This window comes from Hoplias malabaricus, chromosome 6, assembly GCF_029633855.1.
Source record: "Hoplias malabaricus isolate fHopMal1 chromosome 6, fHopMal1.hap1, whole genome shotgun sequence".
NCBI classification, from domain to species: Eukaryota; Metazoa; Chordata; class Actinopteri; order Characiformes; family Erythrinidae; genus Hoplias; species Hoplias malabaricus.
Window position 1 is genome coordinate 20,651,519 of NC_089805.1, and position 12,548 is coordinate 20,664,066.

Here is a 12,548-nt window from a genome sequence, read left to right on the forward strand (position 1 = left end):
TTGCTGGCACACACACACACACACAACATGCTCCCCAGTAGCTGACAAATAAACACACACACACACAAACACACACACACACAGACACACGCACACACACACACACATTTTAACTAAACATTACACACTGCAGATTTTTGCAGTGAAAATAACTTGTACAGAGCACATATATTTCTTGGGTGGACTATTTATTTGTCAGGTTAAACACATTTTAACAGGGAAGAAAATGTAATAAAATAATTTTTCCAAAGGCAATATATATTTTTTCCTTTAGCAATTGTTTGCATTCAGCGAATAAGCCATGACTCCAGTAAACTGTTCACCTCTGTTGTCTACAGAGGAAGGATTATTTGTAAATCTGCATAACCCAGTGTTACTTTCCATGCACTGAACATTTGGAGTACTATTTTCTGAGACATGAAGTGAAAAAAATAAATATACTGCAGAAAATATAGTCACTGAATTAAGTTTTATTGTCCATGTGATTAACCGTAGTTGTTTTAATCGTATATGTAATGTGCCATTAATATAATTATGACTATATGTTTATGTCACTGTACAATTCTTCACACATTCTCAGTAATATATGTTGAAAAATGTTCTGAGAACCTGAAAATATTGAAATAACAGTGTCTAAATGTGTTTAATTTGACATTCAAAGTCTAAATATATCATTACATTTTTGCCAAGCTTAAACATTAAAGAATTTGGCTGATCATTATGTTATGTGAAAATGTACATGACTGAATTGTACCAAATTTAACACGTGCAGCACACAAAAAGCACTGAAGCAAAATTCTAATAAATGCAGGCATGCAGGCAAAATTTTGGGCACTTTTAGCAATTGTAAAAATAACAAATGTGTGCTAACATGAGCAGAATAATTCCATACACACACTTATTAACAGCAGAGAAAAAAATTAATTAAAAATCAGACTTCTACATATAACGAACATATCTCCACGGGTACACACTAAGATAAAAAGCTTCTAAAGCAGACAAAATCTTGAGCTCCCTGGCCTAAGAGCTGCCATCTTTCCCTACAGACTCAAACATACACACACACACACACACACACACACACACGCACACACACATGCACACACACACACACACACACACACACTCTCTAAAACAATTAAATTGCTATATAAACAGAGTGCAATGAATATCACATATCTAACCCTGACAGTGGGACAGATATATGTTTCCACTGTGTGGGTGTGTGTGTGTGTTGCAAGAATGGTAATGTGAGTGTAAAGTTAAAGCAGTAACATGTGCGGTTCATCCTGGATGGTTGCTATTGGTAAAGAAAAAAAAAGCAAAATCTATATATAATGTAAGAGCACGAAAACAATGTTTGTTAGTGCCAGTAATGTTGGGGTCAGTATAGAAAGACATGCAATTGCTTTGGGGGTGAGGAAATGGCACACATGACAAACGAGGTAGCACTGCTGCTCAGAAAAGGCTTGGGTGGTGGAACTGCACTTAAGCCCCAGGTTTGTGTTGCATACATCCACTGGAGCGCAATTGGCCACGCTCTAAATTTAGAGAGGGAGGGAGCAAAGGAGGGGAGGAGATGAGATGAGTGAGAAAAGTGCAGAGACAGGAATCTGAAAGGAGGTCAATATACAAAACTGCATGTATTTGTGTGCAAAAATAAGAGAAAAAAGTGAGGAGCATTCAGCAGATTTGGCATTGTCTTTTTAATTTTGCTTATCATACTGGGATTTGTGCATGCATACAGAAGGCACAGAAAGCTAAGTATTCAAAAATCTACTGTGGTTCTATGTTTTTTTCCCCTAAATGCTAAACATTCATATAAGAAATGCAAGAACACATACATAATATATATACACTTAAGTTCCATTTAGGCAGCATGGCTGTGAAAATACATGAGTCACTTTAAAAACACTGTAAGCAACTGATAAATTATAAGACCACCCACCCTGTGAAGTCACTCGGATTATGAAAAGCATGCTTTTTTAAAAACGTTTATGTACAATAAGACATTCATGTTGGAGACAACTCTGGTGGGAAAAAAAAGGATGTTCTAAGATGAGTGAAAAAAGACAATCTGTAATATATGGTAATGAGGAATGAATTTATGTTCCTCCTTAGCTTTTGATCCTTAAACTTACTGTATATATATATATATATATATATATATATATATATATATATATATATATATATATATATATATATATATATGTTTTTTTTCTTTCTTTTTTTAGACACAAACACAAAATATGGCTACAAGTCTTAGGACATCTACTCATCCAATATTTCTTCTAAAAAAAGAAGGGTATTAATAGACAGTTTCTTTTCTTTTCAGCTGTTAAAACTTCTGCTGTTCTGGGAAGGATTTACACTACATTGGCAACACTGGTCCATTGGAACATTGCTGTAAAAATCAGATCATCCATAAGCCACGAGAGAGTATTTGTAAGGTCATATATTGATTTGTCATATAGACTTGAATACAGTGTCAAAGTACCCTTGAATTAATCTAGCCTTTACCTTGCTAACGCTGTATGCTACAAAATATACATCACTTTTAAATTTGTTACATGAAGAATTTGAGTTCCATTATTTAAAAAAAAATGCAATAATACCCTTCTTATCCATTTGGGATTGGCTCCTTTGAAGATACCTAAATCTACAGATGCAACATACTTTAGGCGTTAGTATTTGAATATGACCTGTGCACATTTTCCTGTATGCTTTAGTCATCTGTAGATAATTCTAATACCCAATACAGTGTAAATAGTATGAAAATTATTAATGTTATTTTGCGTTGTTCAGGGAACGGTGACAAAAAAAAAGCCTGCAAATGATCTAAATGTGAGGAAAACAATGCGGGAGAGTCTATAGCAATAATGCCTATCCATCATTTATTTCTGGACAGTGTTCAACTTGTAGCATATTCAAGTTTCGCTGTTTTGGACATTTCTGGGAAATTTTTGATTGCATTTTTAATAATTTTATTATGATGATGATAATAATTATTATTCTTTATTTATGTGTTTACAATTAATACTATAAAAATTAATTTTAAAGATGTTTTAATGTCATATGGCTTATAACTGACAGACGGCTGAATGAAATTTCTCTGTTTATAATTCATTTAATCCCTGTGGTGCCGTCCAAGCCTACTTTTCCAAACTAATAGTGGTATTAGAAAAATATAGTGTCTTAAAAGTGAATTCTACAGTCTCAACATCACAAAATAATGTAGTGCACCATTCTTTCTTTAACAATACAGCACCTAAAACTTCACTGGATATTAGTATAAGGTTACTCCAATGAGAATAGTTACACTGGCATATTAAAATCTCCTTATCCATAAAGTGTGATCTACATTTTATTTCCAATAATACACACACACACACACACACACACACACACACACACACACACACATATATATATATATATATATATATATATATATATATATATATATATATATATATATAAATAACTTCTTTATGCTTAACCCATTGTTGAGACTTGTATATACTCAATTAAGAAAAGCATGACATAATGCTCCAAACCAGCTGTGCATTAGCCTAAAGTGTTCATGCACAATGTCAAGTGTTGGTTAAAGTAGTGTAAACCCCAACACATGCCTGTAGATAGAGGAGCAGTGGCACTGCTTTCTCTGGAGTAACATTAATAGAGCTTTGTCTTAAACATTGGAGATGACCTGGATTCGCCAGAACTAATCCTCCAAAATTAGGACCTGACCTCACTAATGTCCTCTTAGCTAAATGGCATGCAGTGTTTCAACACCCTGTGTAATGTCTACTCTATTAATATTAAAGGCCTCCCTATTAATACCCTTAAATTTGAAGAAATGTTGGGTGAGAACTTGTCCACAAACTCTTTGCTATATACTTTTAAGTATTACAGAGACTCAGGGCTGAAATCAGGCGTGTACCAGTGGAGCACTGTGACGGAAATTATCTGTGAATATCTATAAAATGTTAAGAGCGTATACAGTTTAACTGTAACAATGAGGTAATATTATTAAAACAAAAGGATACTGGCAGTTGGTGTCAGAACTATGGAACCTCTAAAATATCAAGGTAGGAAAAAAAGTATTTTAATAAATATGTTTCTCTCAGATTAACTAAAGGATCCCCAAATCATTCTCTCAATATAACAAAGTGTTCCTTTAAATTAGTATCTGAAGTGTTTACAAGAATACCAGATATACAACAACATGTTATCACCAAACCCTACTGTATTTCCAGATATTTGAAGCCAAGGTTTAAGTAAAACTAAGCAGTCCTGCAGTTTGTAGCATGATATTAAGATGACTAATTGGGAAAATGACTGTTAAAGTGAGGGAATGTTTTGTCTCCAGTATGTTTTTCTACTGTTTATACTTAGGGGCTCCATAGCTTTAGACTACTTTTGTACTATTTACCCCCTGTTGCGCTTTGTCTTTGTGCGATAAAACCCTATGTATAAAAACTCCAAAAGCTCTTTCACTTTTAGCAGATCCAAACTTGTGTTAACTATACAGGGACACAAATCTTTTGGGCTAAACCTTTGATGCAGTCAGCTTCTTTTTTGGTCTGCTTCTCCAAGCTGGTACTTGAGAAGTTGTGAGGATATTTTTAACAGCTGATTGGGGATTAGCAGGTCTCTGGTCAAGACACCCTGTAAACACCCTGTTTTTAACTTGTACTGGGTCACACAATAACAGAGGTATATGCTTTAAATCCACACAGTATTATAAACTTTTAATTACTCTCAAATAAGGCAAAACCTATGGAGCTATATTTTATAAACTTATAATAATACCTTTCTAATCTAATCTTATCTCACTTCACTGTTCCACTGCCAGAAGTGATGGTTTGGGACATAATACTTGTCAAATCAGTATCATGGCATACAGTTGTGTGCAAACGTTTTGACAAACTTGGGGACTGTTGTACTAAATATTTATTATTTAATTTTAATATTTTAAATTGAACATTTTAGCTAGTTTAGCTAGATAACATACGCTTTAAATCAAACCAATCCAATTGAAAAAGAAACTTGGGGCATGTCTACTATGGGCTTGAGCTATCTAAAAAACTCATGAAATATTGCATTGTAAAGTCCCCCCCTGGACAAATGACATGTTATTAGGACTGATAACTATGTACAGAGAACATACATCTGCACATTTAAATATATAGTCACTGTTTGGTTGTTAAATTATTCATAATGTGGAAAAAATAAAACCTCAAATGTGGCCTAAGATATGGCACATATTAAAATGTATATTTAATTTTTTCCAACATATAAACACAGCAATAACCAGAAACTGTTTTTACTAAATACTGCAGAAAAAAAATATCTGTGTCAGGCATTACTTGGTACAGTTAAACAATGTTCCCTCTCCAAAAGAGGACCCCATAATATTACTGCACTAAAAACTGAATTTGTCTGCTTCATCATTTACCATTATTATGCCATACAAAAAGAAGGTAAGCAAACAAACAAACAAGTTTACAAAAAAAGAGCTAATATTTTTCAAGATAACTAAATTTCGTTGTTCCTGGATGGAAGACACTTTTCCCAGGGACTGTAAGGAAGAGCAAGAAGAAGAAATAAAGCTCCTGCCACTACAAGCAATGCCCCTGCACACCCCAAACATGTCACTGACCACGACAGTTCATAGTGCAAAGGTATGGAGTGGTCACTGGCCAGAAATGAAAGAACTGACTGGTGGAAAAAGATGAGTGACAGGAAGACGAGGATACCTGATTTGAGATGAAATGAAATACAAGTCAATCTTTTGCTGTGTAGCATTAAGCAGGATATTCACATTCAAAGAAACTACAAAAAAAAAATCATTTTCAGGTTTGTCATTGTTTTACAGGTGTCAACATTATTATAAAATCCTATAGGATCACTAGTGATTTTATATAGCAAATTAAATGCCCTTGAGCAAGGCACAGAACACATAACTACTCCCCTGGTGCTGGAGAAGGCTGCTTATTATTGTAGGGTGACCAGGGATGGAGTGATGAGCTCTCGCCCCTCGCTGCTGTTGTATGCTTAGCTGAACCTATGTGTGCTTTTAGGTCCTTTACACCTTTATTTGCTACACAAAACATAGGAATTTCTTTTTTAATTAATCTGAGAACTTACATTTACGTTTTGGCATAGCTGCTCGAAATGAGGATAGGTACATGAGCTTTGCCTGACATAAACAAGGACTACTGACATGCAGACTGACCAATTAAATATTTACAGAGAAGGTTATCGACCAATAACGGTAGCTCTACAGTCAGACCGTGCAATCCAAAGATTTTAGGCTACTTCACCACTCCCCCGTCTCACTCAAGCGTACCAAACGGAATAGGGAAGGGCGGGACTAGTTTGTGAACAAAAGCTCTAGAAAAACAAAATCCCAGACATTTGTGAAATTCTGCCCGGACATTTTTTTAAGTCTAAAAAAGAGGACATGTCCAGGTAAAAGAGGATGTCTGGCTACCCTATATTATTGTCATCTGGCCCATGTCAAAGTGTCCCAGATTCTTAGGTTGCACATTTGTCTGCCTTTCCAACATATCAGATTCAAGAATGTTAGCTAACCTATTATCTGTTGTATTAAAGCTATCCCCATTTGTCTACAACACTGTTGAGTCTAATTCACTAGTACCAGGGCAACACACAAAAATACTATAATGAAGTAAGTGTCTCTGCATTCCTGAGAATTATCCACCACATAATGTCACTATCCAAAGAAAAAGCATTTCTATTGGTCCATTCATCATGAAAGTTTCTCACAATGTAAAGGCAGCTGCCAGCTGCTGTGTTCAAATGGTGTAGTAAACTAAAAATTTACACAAATGGAGAAACATGCATTTCATTGGACTGTGATAATATATAATGTTATAACACAGTGGAGGGGTATGTGCAAGATTTATTTAAAAAGAAATATATAAAAAATTTAAAAAACAGTTCACCTAGTACTTATTAATATTTATAAGTATTTTACCACTGGGGAAGATGTATATGTGTTCACCCATGAATGAGAAGAGTAAATTAAATGGTAATATTTGTTCTGCAGACATTAATACTGTTTCCCTATCATAACCACAGTAAAGAAATTCAAGTTTCTCAAACGTTAAACACCCTGCATACTTTCTACATCTTAGGTATAGGATCTGCAAATGTTCTGAAAAATGAGATGTATGTTTCAATAAGGAATAACATGAATATTCCAGAAGTTTCTAGAGACATTTCATTGTATGTGTTAAATATTATTGAGCATGGATAATCCAGGTTAAATAATGTAAACAAAGTAGTCATGATTAGAATGTGGTAACATATTTTCTGTACCTGATAATGTGAAACAGACTGAAGCTGGCTTTAGGAAGAACAGCACTCCTTTACTTATAGCCATGATGATGCAAATAGATCCCATCAACATTAGGAAAAGGCTGAAGATAGCGAACATTGCAGACGTTACAGTCAAATCTGCACAGAGATAAGAACACAGAGTCACAAGTAAAATATCTTGAGAAATATAAAAAATATTACGGCAGGTTTTCATTTTTTTTTAGTATTAATACATAAAGTCTAGAGAGAGACAGAGAGAGGGAGAGAGAGAGAGAGAGAGAGAGAGAGAGAGAGAGAGAGAGAGCAAGTACTGTAGCAGCAGAAATCTTACTCACTCTTGGCTGGTGTTTTCTGAAACAGAACAGTGTTCTCTCCTGTGGTGTAGAACTTGAAGTAGGTACAGTTTGATTCTAGAATTAGAGTTATGGTTAAATTAATATGCCTGGCTGATTTAGATGATTCATTCATTCGTTCATTATCTGTAACCGCTTATCCAGTTCAGGGTCGCGGTGGGTCCAGAGCCTACCTGGAATCATTGGACGCAAGGCGGGAATACAACCTGGAGGGGGCGCTAGTCCTTCACAGGGCAACACAGACACTCACACATAGACAATTTTGAGTTGCCAATCCACCTACCAATGTGTGTTTTTGTGGGAACTGTGGGAAGAAACCGGAGCACCCGGCGGACACAGGGAGAAAACAACAACTCCTCTCAGTCACCCGAAGCGGGAATCGAACCCACAACCTCCAGGCCCCTGGAGCTGTGTGACTGCGACACTACCTGCTGCGCCACCATGCCACCCTCATGGTGAGTCAGAAACATCAGTTTTCCTTCAGTACCCTCAACCTTATAAATCAGCTCTGTGCTGGGGAGTGGGGGGGGGGGGGTAAATTATATTATTGATTAATATTATTTTTCACAACAATGAGACCTAATCAAACCACTGGTGACATAATCAAAACAAGTAAGAAATTTTTGATGATTGGAATGTTAATGAAAGATTATAGGTAAATCTGAGTTTGTAAATGATATGACTTAATTTGATAAATCATGCTTGATATGAAGAAGACAAACTAACACAATGTATATATAAGTCTACTTTGATTTCAGATTGACATTAAGTACTGTGCCTTAGCACAAACTGACTGCCAAAAATGAATAAAAGCAACACTAGGTTATAGTTTCACTTTAAAATTACAGCTTCAGCCCCCTCCAGGGTGTATTCCTGCCTTGCGCCCAATGAATCCAGGTAGGCTCTGGACCCACCGTGACCCTGAATTGGATAAGCGGTTACAGATAATGAATGAATTACAGCTTCAAAATCCAAAAACTTTAGGAGGAAGGTAGGCAACCATCCACCCCCACACTCACCCATGATTTCTTGACATGTGGGAGCCCAGAAGCAAAAATACCTAATCTTACCTAGTGTCATTAATACACAAAATGCTAGGAAAAAACGTAACGTTTTCTCCCTCTAGTAAACATTGCTTTATTTAGAGTTGATATAAAAATCTTCAATATAATTTTAAGAATCTTCCCAGCAACAGACTGCTTGGGAAAATATTGTGTCAATGGTTATGTTTGCGTTACAGACTACTTGTGTTTGTGTATCTTTAGCAGGTACATGGCTATATTTACATTAAATAGTTGAAGTGGCAGAAATGAAAGCATAAGCCAAACAGGTACCAATCTGATATAACATCACACAAAAATAGCAGAACAGATCAGAATCCATGTTGCATTTTAATAAAATTCACTGTGCAAGTCTTCATCATGGAGAGAGCATGTGATATTAATGTTTTGGAAAATGTACACATGTAAGCCCTTTAAAGGAATTTGGTATTTTTTGCTCCTGGGTTCCCCCTTGAGTTACAATGTTTCGTTCACTTATGCAACACTGTCCTAAAATCAAGGAGTTTCTGCAGTCTAGAATAGAAACTACAGAGGCTCTTATCTCCCTATTACAGGCCAGTGAGGCATCACACTTATGAAGCTGTAATATTAAGGCAAATTACTTCCTATTTTTCCTTTATTTTTTGCAGATGTGTGTTCACACTAATGATCAGCTTTTGTGCAAAAATAAGAACCAGCAGGGCAAAAATAGTGGGTTTGAATAAACATTGGCATAGAGACTTGTAATGTGAATAAAGTCAAGGTATATCTTGATCTACATATGCCCCTTTTTATTCAATACCATCATCAGAAGCATACCTCCAGGCAGATCCAGAGGCCCACAACTTGCTCGCTCCGGATCAACATCAGTGACCCAGAGAGTCTTGCTACAGCTTTTCCACAGGCCATAGTGAGCTGCAAGGCAGGTCTCATTGTTGGTATTTGTTTTGGGTGGTGAAAGTTCCACCCAAAATTCTGTGCCCACTCCTAGTACAGTCAGTGTGATGCCTATTGTGGCCACAAAGAAGGCAAGCTTGATCTTCCCCTCCTGACTCTCACTCAGAGCAGGGGAGGATGCTCTAGTCCGCCGCTTCCCACCTCCACTTCGAACCCCCATCATCCCTGCCAGTGCTCCGGCACCTCCACCCGCTGTGGCCGTTGGCCTGTTCTCCTCATCCTGTACAATGAAGGTGGACCACATGGTGAAAGGAAGAGGATTGAAGAGAAAGGCAAAAAGAAAGCAGAAGTGTAAAGGCTCACTCAATCACAGACAGTGGCTGAAGGGTGGCTGTAAAGTATCTCCTAAGGGTTGAGTTAGTGGAATGGTGTAGTCTTAGAATACGACTTGGCAGAAGTCATTAATGATCGGGATGTAAAGACCACCACAGACAGCTGAATGACAATGAGGGATAAAAATGAAGCTTTGAATTCTGCCAAAGACATGAGAGCATTTTCACGTAAAAACCAATGGAGAGTGAAGAAGGTGATTCACAGGGTTGACATGGAGAACATTGGACAAAAGGATGAGGCCGGTGTTAACAAGTGTGGGATATCTAGAGTTCAAACAAAACAGAAAAAAAAGTTATAAATAAATAAAATATAAAACAAATGTTCAGCAATCTTTCATTAAAAAGCCCATTGTACAATGTCTAATTTCAAACAGTGAATACTGGTTACTGAACTTGCAGGTCTAGCTAGCTTAAATCACGAATTAAGGCTCCATTGCTTATTTATTAAGAACACAAAGGTTTTTTTATTTGTGTGTGTAATGTATTTAATTCAAAATTATTATTTTTTTGTTCTTTTTGTCCCATTATAGTAACTGTTGCATAGTATTAAAAATGACCATTTTTATTTCATTCAACATAAAAAAATAAGTAGTTTGAAAATGGTAGAGAGAGAAGAACTGTATTAATATTAATACTGTATAAACTATGATCTTTAATATCACTATGCCACAGTTAAAAAGACAAAACAGCAGGAGAATGTTTGAATTAAAAATACAAATAGACATAAACAAGCTTTAAAACATACTTGTACACCTAATATTTGCAAGGTTATAACTGAGAAGATTAAAGAAGAGGGGGAAATATACCATGCATATTTGACATTATCGATGCAACCAATTTAAACCCAAATACCCCTCAGTGGGAGATGAGTGTTTATGTTTAGTCTACAGCTCGCCTACACAGACAAAACAAACTTTTTGGACGTTTAGTGGTGACTGACAAGCGCTGATCAGGTAAGTGCTTCAATAACGAACCATAACAATGATACAAACAAGCTGCTAACCTGTTGGGCGTGAGAGGCTCAGTCGAAACGAGGGAGGAAATCTTTTCTCTGCGCCTGGGAGAAACAAAACAGAGGGACAGAAATGGGAAAGGGGAGGGTAAAAGAGGGAGGAGGCCAAATTGGCACGGTGGTGCCGTATGTGCGTTTGGAGGGAGAGGCTGTGTGTAACTACAGGGCCAGCCCCCTACATGCATAGCCATGGCAGGCCTACTGATGTTTTTTTAAGCTTGCATGCGTTGGGTTTCAGCCTCTGTCAATCAGCCGTTACCTCACGCTTGCTCGAATGTGTCTCAGTGTTGGCTCAGCGGTTGTGTGTGTGCGCGCGCGCGAGTGAGTTGGAGTGTGTGTTTCTCGTTTCTATTTTCGACAGCCACCTGTTAATAACTTTGAAAAAGGAGCAGCAGAAGAGATAGCACTGTCGAGTTCGGGTCAGCAGACGTGCGGCTGTGCCTCTCTGGGGAAAGTGGGAAGTGGATTCCTGGGAAGATGGTCAGCCTTCACATTTCGCTTTGGTAATTGGTAAACATTCCAACACATCAACAAAGAAGGCTAGGCTAACCAATTATATAGTTCACATAAGAGTGTCTGAATGAGTGATAGCAATTAACTCAAATGAGCATAAAACATTAGCAACTGGACGCAGTGATTTGATTAGAGGGAAGGAGAAAAAAATCCTCACTACATTTTCAGTTTAAAGTGCCCCCAAAGTCATCATTTACACAGTAATCTGTGATGGATATCTGCATGGGAGTTCTTATACTCACATTTATTCTACTTTAAAGGCAATTCTGTGGAACAGCAGTTCTCACAGCAAAACAACCTATGTGTTTGTGCCCATTCAGAATCTCCACATCTTTTAAAGTAGAACAGTATGCGAATAAAAGCCAACTGTAACATGCACGTGGCTGTGCATTTTCATTCACTGAATAAAACAGAAACTCATTTGTAACTCAAGTGTGTACTTTCATGCAGTTCCACATTATGTCATTTGTATTATCAAAAAAAAAAAGTCAGTATTATCCACTTGTGGAGCAGAAATAGAGCAACATTCTCGTCCCTTTTCATGCTTTTCAGAGCAAGTTCAGAGGTCTCTTTGCAATCCGAACACCTCTAAGTGCTGTTTCTTGGTCATGGCTCAGCCAGCGATGCACAGAGAAAAAGTCTGAGGAATTTTGGACTAAGGCCCTTTATTTCTTTTCCCCATTAACTCAGCCAGAGCTACGTAAAAACACTGGAGCATTTTCCAGCATGCAAACAGATTGTAGAGCTAGCAAACATTTCCTGAAATTCATAAAAAGTGTATTTGATTGAAATTGCAAACCTCATCTTTCAGTATGCAGCATTCTGGATGTTTATTCCACATTAAATTTTAGAAGTCTGATTAAGGTGTTTGTTTGTTTTTAGAAGCAAAGTTGGATTTATATTTGAATTTTTCATTCCATGTTAAACAAAATACATCACAAGGCTGAAGCTAGTTTCTAACACTCCAGCTTTTTTTTCTAACATTTTG

At 36.8% G+C, this 12,548-nt stretch overlaps 1 protein-coding gene across 2 annotated transcripts; it reads right to left on the bottom strand.

Moving 5' to 3' along the window:
- Positions 1 to 1,385: 1,385 nt before the first annotated feature.
- cacng6a (calcium channel, voltage-dependent, gamma subunit 6a) lies at positions 1,386 to 11,438 on the bottom strand. 2 transcript variants are annotated; one of them, XM_066675749.1, is made up of 6 exons: positions 11,413 to 11,438; positions 11,039 to 11,092; positions 9,566 to 10,299; positions 7,689 to 7,763; positions 7,354 to 7,491; positions 5,368 to 5,765 (listed from the first exon to the last, which is right to left on the bottom strand). In XM_066675749.1, the coding sequence occupies exons 3-6, from the start codon at positions 9,945 to 9,947 to the stop codon at positions 5,545 to 5,547; spliced, it is 816 nt and encodes a 271-aa protein (XP_066531846.1). In that variant the 5' UTR covers positions 9,948 to 10,299; positions 11,039 to 11,092; positions 11,413 to 11,438; the 3' UTR covers positions 5,368 to 5,544. The 2 variants fall into 2 exon arrangements, with proteins under 2 accessions (XP_066531847.1, XP_066531846.1); XM_066675750.1 differs by lacking the exons at positions 5,368 to 5,765; positions 11,413 to 11,438 and adding an exon at positions 1,386 to 1,541 and having other exon boundaries at positions 11,039 to 11,127.
- Positions 11,439 to 12,548: the final 1,110 nt, after the last annotated feature.